Source organism: Juglans microcarpa x Juglans regia, chromosome 5S (genome assembly GCF_004785595.1).
Source record: "Juglans microcarpa x Juglans regia isolate MS1-56 chromosome 5S, Jm3101_v1.0, whole genome shotgun sequence".
In the NCBI taxonomy this organism is placed as follows: domain Eukaryota; kingdom Viridiplantae; phylum Streptophyta; class Magnoliopsida; order Fagales; family Juglandaceae; genus Juglans; species Juglans microcarpa x Juglans regia.
The window spans coordinates 3,638,429-3,655,091 of NC_054603.1; the positions used below are offsets into that span (position 1 = coordinate 3,638,429).

A 16,663-nucleotide genomic window follows, 5' to 3' on the forward strand; every position below is an offset into this window, starting at 1 on the left:
GCCACGCATCTTTTAGGCAGCACCTCTGGCCCACATATATGGGCTGTGCAGAAGAAGACAACCACGAGGGCCCCTGTGTATGCACATCGACTGTCTCACTCGTCAAGGGATTCTTAACACCAATTGCATGCACTCTTACACCAGCTTCTGTTCATATATCCCCTGACGCGTGTTATTGCTCTGACATTGTTCCCGTGTGATTTAGGTGTTTTATCTGTCTGGTTGGATCAAGTTTTAAAAACCGATTTTGAAAATTTAATAGTGATACAAACTGATTCATTTTCGAAACTAAAACTTTCGATTTTTCTGATTTTGGTTAAGTCTAGTCTTTTTATTTTATCATTTACACGTGTGGCACTACTACATAAATTAAGATTTGAGAGCCAATTCCTCTAATTTGTATCTAACACTTCCTAATGTTTGCCAAAAATGTATTTGTCCTTGATATTATATATATATATATATATGAAAAGTAAGTTTATATTAATAGCTTAATATTAATGTTAATATTTAAGATTAAAATTCATGTTATATCAAATGTTATATTAATGTTATGTTATAAGATTAATACACATAAATAATATGATTAAAATTTCATTTATGTTAATTAGAAACTTAGCATATAATATAAGAGTTTTGATATGTACAAACAAGTTTGCGTACCAATCTGTATACTAATGTTGTTACCTTTATATTTTAAATTTAAATTAGCACTGTTTTCAAAAAAAATTTACTTTTTGACCAATCATATTTAATGAGTGCGTGTATTAGTGAGCAGAATCGCTTATAATTAAATTTTTTTATAATATAATATATATAATATATTATAAATTTGGTATATAATATAAAAAATTTAAAATATATATACCGGTTCAAATAGATTTTCATATTTTAAAATTTGGTATCTAATTGGTTTCGATTCTTACGAAGTACAAACCAGTATATGACCGAACCTTCCAATTTGATCCGGTTCGGTGAATTCAACCGATTTTTTAATTTTTTTACACCAGTACGTACATGTGACCCATCATTTTCAAATAAAATATCATGCTTTTAGGCACAGCCGATCTTTCTTTTTTTTTTTTTTTTTCTTTTTTCAAGAGCAATTAGGTCTACACAAATTTTACAAAATAAAGTTTGCATAATAACGTGATTTAATGTAATACATTAAAACTTTAAGAATCATATTAAACAAAATCAGCAGAGAAATATCAAACATTTTTCTAGTGGTTAAATCTGGAAGGATATTGAGATCTCGTTTTTCTTTGGCTTAATTTCTGTCTGATCTATTGCATATGCATGCACAATAGTCACGAATTTTAAAGGAGCTTGAAGTTAGCAGTTAGAACGTACGTACAAGGTGGTGACGATATAATGCATATCAGCAAATACTATCTATACGGCAGAAAAGAATATTATATATATATATATATAGATGGGAGTGGGAGTAATGATTGGTCAAAAGAGAGATCGAGGCAGATGGATCATACATAGGAAGGATAGTGCAGAATCGTATAGGACCACCCACTGCAACTTACACAAAAAAAGCCCAGAGGCAGAGATTGAGAGCACGTCCCCCGACAAAAGGTCCACCCCGATCCTCGATCCAAAACTCAATGTCTCCTCCTCTTGCTTAAAAAAAGAAAGAAACAGCCAATCCCATCGGCCCTGAATCTCCCCCTTCCCCCACATCACGCCACATTCACTTCCTTCCTTCCTTCACTTTCTCATGTCTTCTTCTCGCTGCCCATGGTTTCTACTTTTTGTCAGCTCCCTTTACGCACGCCTCCTCTCTCTCCGAGCCTCTCTGGCCTTTGTCCATTTGTTCACTTCTGAAGTGGATGTGCATGAGCATGCTTTCTCGGTTCCCTTGGTCAATTTACCATTATTAATACATGAATCTTTGTCGTCTGTCTACTTCTAGTCTTGGGCGGGTTGAAGTGGTCATAACTCCTTTTTTTTCTCGCAACGAGTGTCGATAAACCTGGGTTATGATATCAATGTTGGGTGATTTTGGGTCCTTTCAACGTCGAAACTAGCTCAAGAAGAAGGGGAGTTTTTCCACACACTTATAAGCTTCACTAAGCCCTTCCACAAGCGATCGATACGACAGATCTCAACAAAAGAAACTAACAAAGCGAAGCTGTTCAAATCCGGACGGTCCTTGTTCTTTCGAATTACGAATATTATAATTATATTTTGTAGTACTTCTTCGTAAAGGAATTAGAAGTTAAGATCGATGAATAAGTGGAATCAATGGAGACAACAAAACCCATATTTAAGACTTGAAATTTTGTAACTTTATTTTGGTTAGTGATTACCGCGCGATAGCATACAATCAAAGTTATGACTGTTTGTCTTCGGGAAAAAATAGAACAGAAATTAGAAACCTGCGAGAGAGCTAATGGTGGCCTTGGCCTGCCATGAGCTCGTTGATCATCGATCCCTTGTCTTGCAGATTATAGAAAAAAGTATCTGCAAATCAATCTGCACTGTTAGTTTCTTGAGCCAAAGATCGGAACCTGGATTAGGGAAAATTTGACCAGAAACTGAGGTGAAATTCGAATTCAATTTATGAAAAGATCGTTAACGTTGAATACCATTAAAAAATATAGTAGGATCGATCTAGTATTAAAAAAAAAAAAAGAGTGCGCAAAGTTTAACCATACAAATAACTAATAATGACTTCATTTTAAGAAAATATGAATTTTAGATACATTTTTATTACATAAAAATGCTTTCAAATTAATCTAGATCATCAAGTTTGTACTTAAATTATTAGATTGATCATATGTTCAATTAACGAAGATAAGATAAAAAACTATACCGGCTGGCCAAGTAGTACTGTTCAAGTGATATATCCACTGCTCAAGAATATGAGAGAAAATAATATAGTATTGATCATATTGAGCTTGGAAACTTACAGAAGCAAATCTTCTATACAGATCCAATCGTCATACATCGTACTAATACAGATTCTTCCACCTTTTCTATGCAAAACCAATATATATTGTTGTTACATGATATTGCACATGCACTAGATAATTATGAGGTCTTAAACAGTTAAACCTCACCGCGCGATCTATATGCCTATAATTTGTTAAAGAAAAAAAAACTATGGGTTGAAACAATTGAGTAAACCCATCTAACATACAAAAGATAGCTCACCAAAGATAACATACCTGCGTAGAGAAATGTTTTAACTATAAAAAAATTCTAAAAATAAACATACAGACTGACATGATTTTATATAATACGTTAGATTATATATTTATTTTTATTATATAATAGATTTAACGTATAATATAAAATTATCATGTCAGTTCGTAAATTTATTTCTTGAAATCTATTTATAGTTGTAACACTTCTCGTATATTAAACGCAAATGACCAAAATATGAAATGGAGTGCGATCGAGCAATCACAGTTACATAACTATTTTGCGGTCTAATGTGCGTCGCCTTTTGGACTTATCACTAGAACTTGAACGCTCGAGCAAAGATTTCAAGGCATTTTGCAAGAAATGTACTGATTCAATGCTGTGATCTTTATCCGCGGCGACAATAAGAACATTTCGAATTCTTCCGCCGAGAGTGGCCATTTCTGCTCTTAGAGTTGTCAAATGAAGAGATTTTAGAATCTCGATAAGGTCTGGCATCAAGTCGGTGCGGTCTTCACAGCACAACGAGGCTTTGAATATTAACCTGCCATCACTGTGGTCACCAGAGAGTACGGTGATTTCATCAGTTTCGGAAGGGAAGGTTTCCAGTTCCGTGATTTGTGACGTTTGATCTTTCAGCTCTTTAACACGTTCGACCACCTTTGCCAGTAATGAAGCTTTGTCTGTCTGAGAAGATAAAAAAGAAAAAGAAGAAGAGGGAGGGAGGGGGGTGGAGGGGTCAGAAAACCCTATTCTGAAAAGCTGGACAACTTTCCCAATTAAAGTCGCGGGCTAACCCTAGAAGCTATAAAAGCTTTTGATTCCTTATCTCTTTTCAGATTCTGTATTCAGTACAGTTTGAACATTCAAAACTTCCGAAAGAATTTTATGAATCCAAGATTTTGGAATCTAAGTTCATAAAATGAATGGGTTATTAAGTAACATTATCTTCTTCTAATGCAGAGGAGAATCCCAAAGTAAGCTCAGTTTGGTTGCCTAGAAATATAAACTGAAAACAAAACTCTAGATCATTGTTTCATAACGCTTAATCCCCCGCCACAAAGACCAAAAAGAAAAGAAAGGAATGAACAAGTTGAAGAAAAATTTAAGGTCGTAGATGTCAACTCATAATGACAGTACTCTCTGCCTAAGTGAAGTCGGCCTTTTTCGGTCAAAGATAATGAAAAGTCCAACATTGCGATCTGTTTCTTTATTTACTTTTTCTTGCTAACCAAACAGTCAACAAAGCACAAAACACATGAACATGATGAGAATCTTATCTTGAGCAAAGCAAATTGGGACCCTTCAAGCTCATAATTTTCAGAAAAAAAGAAAAGAATCATTAAAAGAAAAATCGAATTGGAAACACGTATTGTTAGCTCGTATCTCTCACTAACTCACGACCTGAAAAAAAAAATTCCTTCCCAAACATCAAAGTCATAAATCCAACCTTCTCAAAGAAAGAATTTACGTTCATATATGCGCAGGCGCCTCACCTTAGAATTACAAGGAAGAAGACTCCTCAGTTTATCGAGATGGGAGTTGATTCTCTCTCTCCTCCTCTTCTCAGCCTCTTTATGATTCTTCTGGGCGGCAAGTGCTCTATCCTGCGGTGGCGAATTTAATAAACCCGACACCTCCAAGCTGGGATAATACGAGCTGGAAGTACTACAGAAGCTTTGCATCCCGCCGGCAGGAAACTGATCATCACAGTTTGCAGGGAAACCGTATGGCACTCCGACGTTGATGAAGGTGCCGTTGCCGGTGAAGAAGCGGTAGAGGTCTTGGTTTTCCGGTTGAAGCATGTTGCTGGGCGATCTGCGTTGAAGTTATGATTGGAGTGAGTACTGAGTGAAAATAAGTAAGTGTTGGAAGCTTTCGGTGGCGTTTTGTCTTTACTCTTTAGGGTTTTTATCAAAGAATTTTTGGTTCCTTTGGGCCCTTTTACTGCGTTGATTCAATAATGTTGTCGTGGAATAAAGTCGAGGAAATTTCTCGCGAGATGTAGCTTCTTCTCCGATCCTTCTAAATATCACGTACCATGCATGAATATTTTGAGTTCTTAATACTTTTCTACAAATAAGTGATTATTATGATAATTAAATATTTTTTATATCTTGATAATAAATGTTACGCAAATATATATATACTAGAGAATGGTCTCGGGTGTGTTAGTCTCGGGATGCACCTGACATAATGATTTAAATAAAATAAAAAAATAAAAAAGTCAGGACCTATTTTTTGAGAAAAGAAAATACAAGATTAAAGAAAGACAAAAAATAAAATTAAAAAAAATCTAAACTTTAGCAAAGTATGAGCATTGGTCTGCATCCATATTGAATTATCTATTTACTCTCTATATAATAATAAAATATTATTAATTTTTTATTTAAAAAAATTTAAACAAAAAGAAAAGAAAATGAATACACCGTCAGAACAAAAAAAAATGAAAAAAAAGTTAATTCATGTACACCGCGGGACTATTAAGAGTCTTTTGGTAAAACATAATCCTTCATTAAATTCTATAATGGAGCTACACGTCAAATGGGTAAAGGTCTTAAGGACCTTTTGGTAAAACATAATCTTTCATTAAATTCTATAAAGAAGCAACACATCAAATAGTCAAGGGTTTTTAAGATTTTTTGGTAAAACAAAACTTATCGGACTTAAAGAAAAAACAAGAAAATTTAACGAGAAAAAAAATAATAAAAGTTACTATTCATAGTTAGATAGTCACTTATTATAATAGAGTAGATATATATAACAGATTTTATAACAGTAATTTAAGATAAAAAAAATTATTATCAATATTTATCGATTTAGGGATATATGATGCAGGTTTGTAATAATAAAATATCAAAATCATAAATATATAAAAGCTTTCAATAGTAGATAAAGATTAATTAATATATTCAGCGTTAATAAAGAAAAATAATAAATATAAAAAAAAATTAAACATTTTAGCTAGCTGGGAGGATTCGTACCCCGTGCAGTACTCAGCTTTCAAACTCCCACGACTTTTGCAACATGGTTACAAAATTATTAATTAAGTTGTCACCTAATTAAATTACAACTCATTTTATAATTGAGTAACTCTAGGTTGCCGGCCGGCAGTGATGGGCATGTTGTTTAGGTAAACTTCTTCTATTTATTTTTTCATTTTATATTTTTTAATATCTTTTAATATTTTTAAAAAAATAATAAAAAAATTAAATACATGAACGGTCAAAATGAGAAGATAAAATAACATTATTCTTTATAATTTGTCTATTTTTTTAAAGATAGCCCATTCCGTTAAAATGTAACTAATAATTATCATATGATCATGTCATATAATTAGGACTTAAAAATGAATATAACATTAAAAGGTAATTTGTTTCGAATTGATCAGAAGTTAATTTGTAAAGAAAACTCAGCAATAGTTTCGCATAAAAAATAAGAATTTTCACCGAAAGTAGACGGTTTATATGTCCCATGCAACTCATGATTAATTCAGGAACGTGCAGAAATGTGGTAATTAATGCATAATTGTCACCCTGATCACCCGCATTTAACCCCGGGTAAGAAATTTCTGCATGCAGTTATGATTGGAACTACAAGATCAGAAATGCAAATCTATCTCTTATTGTACTGCAATACTTCTGTCAAAATTAATGTACGTTTGCAGTCATGACAGCTTGTACCTGTCTAGCACATGACTATCTTCCCAACCATAACATGTCAGTGATAGATTTATATATGGAAAATATTATTTTCACAGAAAATTGTTATCGAAATCTTCTACCGAATTGTATTTTATTTTTTTTTTATTTTTTTTTTACTTAATGATTAAGAAAGTATTTTTAAATAAATTTGTGATTTTTTTATATTTTTTAAAAATGTTTAAAGTGTTTTAAAAAATGATTGAAAAAAAAGCAAAAAAATAAAAAATTTATACATATATATATATATATATATATATATATATATCCTGTTACAAAAAAAGTCGTCATAGACTCCTAGGTTGCAAAATCTTAAGTGGGCCAATGCCAGATCTTACATTTGAATGCCAAGGCTGTTCTTTTGCATTTGTCAAAGGCCTTTTAAGGCACATATGGTTTCCTTCATAGATTTGGTGTGAAACGATGCAGCAATATCCCAAGATCGTTTAGCAGAAGATTGCTGAAAAAATAATGAGTATTCCGATATCTACAAATGAATTATATAAAATTGCAGTAATTTCATTTAATTTGTTAGATGAGCGTTGCTAAGTAAAAGCAATTTGGTGCACGGTTGTACATGATTTTTTATTTTATTGGAAGGAAAAAAAAATTATAAAAGAAGAAAATGTCATATGTCTTGTAAAAATTATTTATTTATTCAATTCGCACCGTTTCATTAAATAAATATTTTATATATCAATATCGGTACGCGATTTGATACGCGAACTCATTTGTAAGAAGATTTTTTCTTTTATATATTTCCTTTGTAATTAAAATATTTTCCTAAAATAATTAGTCAAAATAGACAATTCTTGTCTGCTTATAAAGCACCTTTTAAGTATGTAATCACGACGGCCATGAACTGATCGAGTGCATGTCGTGACTGGAACCCCAAGGGCAGACCCAAAATGCGACTCATGTCTCCTACTTTTATATTGATGTCCCCCACGTATAGTGGCATTTTCAGGGGAAAATGCGGCTTTTGAGGGATTCAAACCATTGCATGCACTGAGATGAAGTGAATCTACAATTACATATGATCCCATGGTTGTTCAGAAAACTTGCAAACATCGTTTGGAACTACTTTGAATTCACGAGCACAAAGAGAGAAAAAAAAAAAACTTGACTGCAATGAACACTGATCTATTGCTGTTGAATCGTTGATGTGTCCATGGCCGACTGCTACCTTCTATCTTATCTGAATTGTGACAGCCATTAATTTCCCCAAGCCTAACTAAAGGATTAAAGCTGATCTGCGACGTTTTCAATATGCCTTTACCTAAATTATTTGTATTCAAATCCAGAGAGGTCAAAATTTAAAGCGCGAGGGACAGCAAGTTCAACCGAGGACGCTATGCACGCACGTTTTTCTCTAGAAAAAAGCAAATGCGATGGACTTTCTTGCACGGAGATTCCAATCGAAATCCTCTTTTGACCTTAAAAATGAAGTAAAAAGGTAGAGGCGTATCTGCAACTAAAAACAAGCTTCGTCAAAGGAACAAAAGCCGAAGCACATGGTCATTCCTTTTTTTTTTTCCAAAAACAAGAGGACAAAACGTTAAGACAAAAGTGAGAGCTCCAGCTTCAATATTGTTCATCTTCTATCTCTCCCCAATTTGCTGATGTTTCCTACTTTCTTCTGTTCTCTAAACTACTGAAATTCTATTTCGTTCGAGGAAAATAAAAACCTCCCAATTCCAAAAGGGTAAGTACTAGCTAGCTTGTATTAACTATTTCTCTAACAAAGTTTCAGTTCCTCAGCTTCGAAGTCCCAGCAAGATGTAGTAAACTAGTGTTATAGGAAGAGCTATTAGCATCCCAAATATAACCCTGCAACAAAGAGAACGCCACAGTAGGTATTATTACCAAAATCTTGAAAAAATTTAGAAAATATTGATAGCATGATGATCATTGATGAGAGTTAGCACACAGCTTATCAGTTTATTCCTATATCTGGATTCTTGACTACCGTCTACTGGGGTTCATAGCATTAAATATAGTGATATTCACGCATGGACGGACAGGCATATGTTCTGATATTCATGCACGCATTTGTAAGTTTGTAAGCATATATATAACACAGTCCATCAGAAATTAAATGAGAATCAGTGTATGGTTCGAACCCAGTGCTCAGAATGTCAGGATGAACATTGTATTCCTTTGCGAAGACAAAGGGGACAATCCCCTGGGGAAGAGCTGCCTGAAAAATGAAAATTTGAGAAGAAATTTACATTATCTATACTGCATAAGAGCAAGTAAAGTTGCATCCAGCAAACGAGTTAGACAACGAAACATGATTTGGAACTGGGGTAGGTGGTTGGCAAAGGCGCACTTAAGCACAAAACGCCAAGCCGAAGCACTTCGCTTGACAAAAGCAAATGGGGCACTTCAGGCGCTTTTTATTGTATTTTATAAATATTTTGTTAATATGCATCATTTTTTAAAGAAAAATTCTCTCATCATCCTTACACTGCACGCCATAAATATTTTTTTTATTTTTTTCCTTATTTGTATGTAATATAATAGATTATTAATTTTTTTTTTTCCAAAGTAAAGTTAGTAACTTTACGTGGGATCCATATATAAATATGGACTCATCTTATCCTAAGTGAACCGGGAGCTTTCACTAGCACTAATTAGGGTACCCTTTTAACCTGTACAATTGCAATGTGCAAAAGATCTCCTCGTACACCAACGGCAAACGAGGCAGCAGCCATGACAGCAGGACCGCAGATGAATCGAACAGCCATGGCAAAGGCAGCAACAGAGTTCCCACATGCAATAATTCTCGGCTGCAACGCCATGAACAAACCTGCAATCACACACAAGACAGAAACAATTAGCAAAACTCTAGCCACTCAAAAAAAAAAAAGCACTTTTCTCGCCTCAGACTTTCCACCTAGTAGAAAAGCTAAGATTCTTTTTTTTTTTTTTTTGGATCGGTCCTATTACAAAAGCTAAGAAATCCCAAAAAGGGTTTATAATTGAACAGACCAAGACTAAACATGGCCATTCCAAGACCAGCATCAGATAGAATGGATATCGACCGTGCAACTATCGCTGGCATAACGATATTCCACCTGCAAAATTGTTGCACAAATTAAAAGGCGAGGGATTAAACACTTGAAAATTGCTACGGAAAGAGTGGATGATCTAGCTTTAACGTACTTGAATGAGACCAATGACCAGGTGAGGCCAATCAGGCTGGAGTAAGTATTGGGATTCCTGATTAGCTTCCGCCACACCATAATCAAAATGAGTCTGGTCATAACACTAGCAGGCGGCAAAGACTCCATCTTCGATTCATCGTGAGCACCTGCAGCCTTGGGGTGGAGCTCAGTTGTGGAGCTCGAACCGAGCTTTGAGAGTACAGGGCCTTCCCCATTCGTCGCTGGCCTGTTTCCAAAGCTGAACTCATCCCGACAAAACTCGTCATGATAATCTAGATATCAAACACGAGATTTCGATCACTGTAACGTAAAACATGATCGAGAAAACGACAAAAGAAAAAAGAAATGGTCGGAGTCGTGACAATTTGGGACCGAGAAAAACAGGGATTCTGTTTCAAATCTGCTCTGGGAAAGGGAGGAGGAGCCCATATCCATCCAAGGTAAAAGGTAAAACGAAAAGGACATGTTGAGTACGACAAAACCAAAATCCGACAAACCTCACTCCTTAGAACCTCCAATATAAATCCAAAATCAACGACCAACAAAAATCCAAAAGAGAGACAAGCACAAGCATTCAGAACTAATAGTCTACAATGTCAGCAGAACGTCGAAATAAAAATTTTGAATATTACTGTTTAAATCTTTTTGGCGACCAACCCCACCAAGCTCATTCCCATACTCTCCTCCACCCCTGAAAGCATGGATCCCACCTTCAGAACCCGGGGAAGCGCTTGAGCTCCAAACAAACATGTGAAGATCCTTACCTCCTTCACCACCACACCCATTGGCCTTCTTCCTCGCGACCGGCGAGAAAATCCCTGCACTCGTCGGAGCCGGATAAGCCCCATTCAATTTCGCGGGATTCCCAAGCACGCCTACCCCACTCTCCTCGTCGAAACCCAGATTACCGAAATTGGACTGCCTCGGGCTCACACTGATCGCGTTCTTACCGTTCACCATGGAGTACAAATCAGTGTGGTTGAAACTGGAATCTCTAGGGGTTGGATTTCTTGATGATTGGAGCGAGTAAATCTCGGCATTGGTCAAATTAGATGGCCGGGGAGTGAGTGAAAGACCAGAATTTGGCCCGTGAGATCGCCGGGAGAAGATTTCGGAGCGAGAAGAAGCTGATTTTCTTACAATAACATGGAGTTTCCCATCTTCACCAACTTCAGCTTGGGTTTCAAGTGGTTCTTTCCCATCCAAGGAAATGATATCAGAATCAACTCTGAAAGAAATAATGGACCCGGCAGTGTCTGGGAACTGCTCGACGATCAAGAGTTTGGCTCCCCTGTACTCAAACAGAAAGAGCATCAAAGTGTACCAGATGATGCATTGGAGGACGACTATTTGGACCATGAGGGTCCCTGACAAGTCTCCATACATGCCCTTGAGCAGAGGGATGCCCATGACGAGTGTATTAGGGAGAGAGGAGAGAGAGAAAAGGGTGATGGACCATTCAAGAGAGCCTCTTGAGCTGGTCCTTGACCAGACGGCGAGGACCACCAAGACTATAACCTTCTGAAGAGTGTCAGCGGCTATGAATCTGTAGTTCATCGCGTAGGGGTTGTTGGTGGAGATGAAGTGAAAGGAAAGGAGAGGCACAGCAAAAAGAGCCACAAAACGGTTGATGCCTGAGCATTGGTCGGGGTAAAGATCTTCCACCATTTGACAGAGCCGTAAGCTAATATCATGGCCACATAGAGAGGCACAACAGCTGTGAGAACGTGGTAGAGATCTATGAGCGTGATCATTTTGGTTGGCTTCGAGTTCGAGGATTACCCAGAAAGGGAAATGTGTGCGAGGCAGAACGACCAGACGGGGTTGTGTTAAATTGGAAGGAATATGACCTCGGGATTTCTGAGAGATTTTCTGGCCGGGAAATCGTGGGGAAAACCAGTCCAGCCTAGTAAAGCGGGCTGCTTTAAGAGTTACAGTGGTAAGTAGAGATGGGAGGAAGATGCCCGGGAAAACTAAGCAAAAGAAGTTCACCCATTGTCTCAGAAACAGAGAGAGAGTAGCGAGAGGGGACGGGATAATGAGAGGGGAGCGAGGGATTAGATTTACGGCACTTCGATGGCAGACAGAGAAATAAAAGCCGAGTGCTTTTAGCCTTCAGGAACCTTTTTTCATTGTTATCTTTTTTGGATTCGGAAAATTAGAGAGAGAGAGAGAGGAATGGGTAATAACTTCTCTCTCTAGCTCTCCGAGCAGAGGAATGGATATCTGAGATGACTCGTAGGGAACAAAAACTGAAAGTGACTTCGCGAGTGAGACGGAAAAGAGAACACCAAACATCATTCAGGTGTGAAAGAAAGGAGATTGAAAGCAAGAGGAAACGGGAAAAGCTCAGGGCCACAGGGCAGCTTCCGCTGATTCTCTCCCCATCCTGCAATTACAAGGAGGAAAATACTCTGATCGCGAAGTTATTACACCTACATAATCCTACAAATTAATATAGTTTAATGTGATTTATTAAATTATTAAATTATTTTTATTATAAAATAAAATTAACAAATTAAATAAAATCACGTGAAATTAGTTTTATATAATTATTTTGTAAATATAACAATACTCTTGCGGTGTGTTTGAATGTTGAATTGAATTGAGTTGAGTTGAGTTGAGATGATCAAATATTATTAGAATATTATTTTTTAATATTATTATTATTTTAGAATTTAAAAAAATTAAATTATTTATTATAATTTATGTTGAGATTTAAAAAAATTATAATTATGAATTGAGGTGAATTGAGGTTCCAAACGAAGCCTTACAATAATTAATATCTTTACGGCTGCTCATGACAATGTCATATATTTCTCCTTTTTCTCTCTGTCCATTTATTTTTTTCCGTCGTGTTCAATTTGTATTCATTTTGTACAATAATATATTGATCTTTGATTTTATAATTTTGAGTTAAAACATGCAATTACACTCGAGACACGAATTGCATGTATTTGTTATAATTACATTTCATCGCATGGCAATTTTGATACGTTTTGAATCTTGATTCGACCTGATCCGTTCATTAAAGTTTATTATATATTGTATTATTCTCTTATAGGACTGCGGCAATGTATTTACTTATTATTTGAAATAAAAATTTTCATAATTTCATAAATGACACGTTGTAAAATCATGTAAATTTTATATAAGATGTAATTAATTCTACTTGTTAATTTACTTTTTCTCTTATTAATCCATATATATATATATATATTATAAAAAAGGATAGAGAGTTTTGAATCCAAATTTATCATTTAGAAAACCGAACCATATGTCATCAAACCATCACGTCATTAGCATCAATCCTAATATATTTGATGTACAAGGTCAAAACAAAATAGGCAATTTCATTTCATTATGGATGCAGGCAACCTTCAAGCTTTATGTCCGACAACAACTAATATGTTGCAACTTATATATACACATATATAGGCACGTAAATCCTACTTTATTTGCAGAGAATTATACATGCATGCATGCATGGAGTACACACGGCAATCGGCATATAGCGAGTACGTCTGAGACAGTGGGGAGAGAGATTCGATTGGCAAGAGACAATTCTCTCTATCACTGTTCAATCACAGGAAGAGGAGCATGAAAACAACATGAACATGAAAAGGATTGCTTACAACAACAGCAACAGGACAGATCTATGAGAAAAATAGGCATAAAAACTCTCAGATGCTGGAATTATGGCAAATGGGAATCTCGCCATTGGTATGTGTCACCTTCTCTGCTAATCATTCTATATCTGCAATGTAGCGGCCTTCCAAAAAAACAATCTTATTCTAGTTAATATTGGTTATATACGTACATATGATGAACAAAAACGATTATTTGGTAAGAGAGACGCTACAATTATAGAGAGATTGAAAAAAAATAAATTCATAAATTAACATGATTTCATATGAAATATTTTTATCTACTTTATATAAAAATAACATCATAATGTAATGTATCATATCAAATCAAATCAGTTTATATATTTACTTTTATAAAATGTAGTTAAGATTTTAACAATAATTTACCTCTGATCGATATATATAGTCGGAGAGGCCGAGTCAACCGATGCAAACAAGTAGTCAAAGTACACAAATCTCTGTCATCACTAACATGAATCATTCTCTTTTGATCACAACAGTAGTCGATGATCAAGAGAACATCCTAATTCCGTCATTGTTATATAAACTTTGGTCGGTCTATATTCCTCAAGTATGGCCACTTGAGACGAAAATGATGGTGGGTGGGGCAGCAACCGTGATTAAAAAAAAAAAGGCCATCATCTAGAAGCACTAAATATATAAATACATTGTGTGTGGGCTTATGAATCTGGTCTGAAAGGAATTGGGTTCTTTCTGCAAAGCAGCTTATCTTGTTAATTGACCACATGGGTTTTTGATCTTGTTATCCCATCTCTTTTCTATCGTCACCTTGTATTTTGACAACAAAACACGCAATTCCGAGCGTTTTTGGTAGGTGGGTGCGGCCTCCCTAAAGTGCCTTTTGGTAATTCACATGGAAGGAACATGAGAAACCTTTATTTATAGAGTAATGTACTTTTTTTCATGTCTGTCTCGATTTATTCATTTTTTTAAAGTGATTGAGTGGCGTTTGCATACTCACGACTGCAACTATCATTTCTCTTATTTATATGCTCATAACTTCAAAAATCAGATCAATATTATCATGTTGACTGTGCACTTAGTGAAAGTTAGACTTCTCACAACTCATTCTCAATGAAAGTTTTTTGTTAGGAGGTTTTCTTGCACTTTCACTAAAAGCTTCAATCTGGTTTCTCTATTTCTTTATTACTTTGAGAAATACTTAGCCTGCACGTAAATTTTACAAACTTGAACTTACAAATTGATATAATTTGATATAATAAGTTGAATTATTATAAATTAGATCTAACATTTCACATCAATTTAAGATACCTATAACAATTGTTAAGTTTCCGTTGAGACCTTTTTAGTTTAGAACTCGTAAACATTTGTTGAGGGCCCAAAAATTCAGTCCGTTAGAATGGGCCTTAGAGGGGGGAGCCTTTTAATGTATTGGGCTTACTTACTGATGGATCATTTCTTGTGCATCCCAGTGGGTCACTATAGTGTAGTGGATGACCCAAAAACATAGAGATGAATGGTGGCGAAGTGTTCAATTAAGGCCAATGTTAGGTCCATCTAAGTTTGGGCTTCTAATTTGAGAATGACAAAACTATTTTTATTGAAATATATGTTTTTTTGTTAAGAGTCTAATGACCCGATGACATATAACTCGATTTTTTAAATAAAAAATCTAAATTTGAAACCTCCACCCTTTTTATAAATAAAAAAAACAAAGAAGAAAAATAAATATTTGTTATTTTTCATCTTATTTAACAATTAAATCTTAATAGTAAATCACCGAGTAATTTATGAGCAAATCATAAATACGATAATATTTCAAAATTCTCAAATATAAATGTTTGCTTATTCATATCTAATATAACAATCATGCTTATATTATATGTAGAGGAAGATGTAGAGGAAGATGCCAACCTACCCAACCTTATGAACTCTTTCTTCTTTTGCTTTTTGATTTTTTTTTTTTAAGGTCGGTTATGACTTGACTTGAATGGACTTGTATACAACAATACAAAATGAATGATCTCAACACTGTTAATGTCTAAGATTGTTTTATAATTATAAGTTTATATATTCTCTATAGTTGAAATTTGAAAAACAGATGGATATAATATATGAATTGTTGTCGTTTTCGATTAGATTTAGAATATTTTCTACAATGTTACATAAATATATTGTAAACATCGCATATCATACTTACTCTCTAAATGCTGGGATTTAGATCTCTTAATTTTCATGTTTTAATTGAATATTTAATTTTGTCAAAGGAATTCATTCAAATAAATATAAATGTTGTGAAAAATATTTATACATATCTCTCACACTCTAAATCCTAAGTTGGAAGAGAAATAATAATATTTATAATCTTAATGTATGTAAGTTGCATTCCTTTTTAAAAAAGTGATTCAAATACATAAATTAAATATATATATAATATTATCTTAAGTGAAAATCGATTTAGAAGTCTTATTTTTTACGTACCCAATACATTGCTGACATTGAAATTTTCCATATCAACTATGCTTGATTATTAGTATTTCGTTTTTTAAGAATTATAATGGATTACACTATAGTTAGTGTACTAATTTACGGACTTATATATAGCACAACTCTTATTTTAATCCTAATTCCACTATGGGCTCAATTAGTAGTAGAATAATATTGCAAAGTCCGTACCGTTAGACACGGAGAGAATAAGGGTACATGTTAAGAATATTTTAGATTATTTATAAATAATAATAAGCTATTTATATATGATAATGAAATAATTTCAAATGATCTAAACTTCCACACGCAGCCTAAAACAATTTTATATAGATATGGTGTTTGTAATTAAGGAATGGATAAATATTATGTAATCATTTTTTAAAAATTGAGTAAATACGAGATTATATGAAAGAAAATTAATTTTTTAAAAATAAAATTTATTTATTCTTTAAACAATTATGTAACGTTTATGTATTATAAAATAATATATAATATTACTCTTTTATATATTAGTCTT

The 16,663-nt window shown here is 34.3% G+C and overlaps 2 protein-coding genes across 2 annotated transcripts; both read right to left on the reverse strand.

The window, feature by feature from the left end:
- Positions 1 to 3,353: 3,353 nt before the first annotated feature.
- LOC121268644 (transcription factor bHLH106-like) lies at positions 3,354 to 5,074 on the reverse strand. The gene is made up of 2 exons (XM_041172978.1): positions 4,656 to 5,074; positions 3,354 to 3,846 (listed from the first exon to the last, which is right to left on the reverse strand). The coding sequence occupies exons 1-2, from the start codon at positions 4,962 to 4,964 to the stop codon at positions 3,427 to 3,429; spliced, it is 729 nt and encodes a 242-aa protein (XP_041028912.1). The 5' UTR covers positions 4,965 to 5,074; the 3' UTR covers positions 3,354 to 3,426.
- A 2,800-nt stretch (positions 5,075 to 7,874) lies between these two features.
- LOC121268527 (probable auxin efflux carrier component 1b) lies at positions 7,875 to 12,186 on the reverse strand. Its single transcript, XM_041172841.1, is given in 7 exon segments — positions 7,875 to 8,690; positions 8,984 to 9,060; positions 9,515 to 9,672; positions 9,855 to 9,940; positions 10,029 to 10,302; positions 10,663 to 11,682; positions 11,685 to 12,186. Coding segments are annotated over 7 exon segments (1,788 nt in total). The 5' UTR covers positions 11,785 to 12,186; the 3' UTR covers positions 7,875 to 8,617.
- Between the last annotated feature and the right edge of the window lie 4,477 nt (positions 12,187 to 16,663).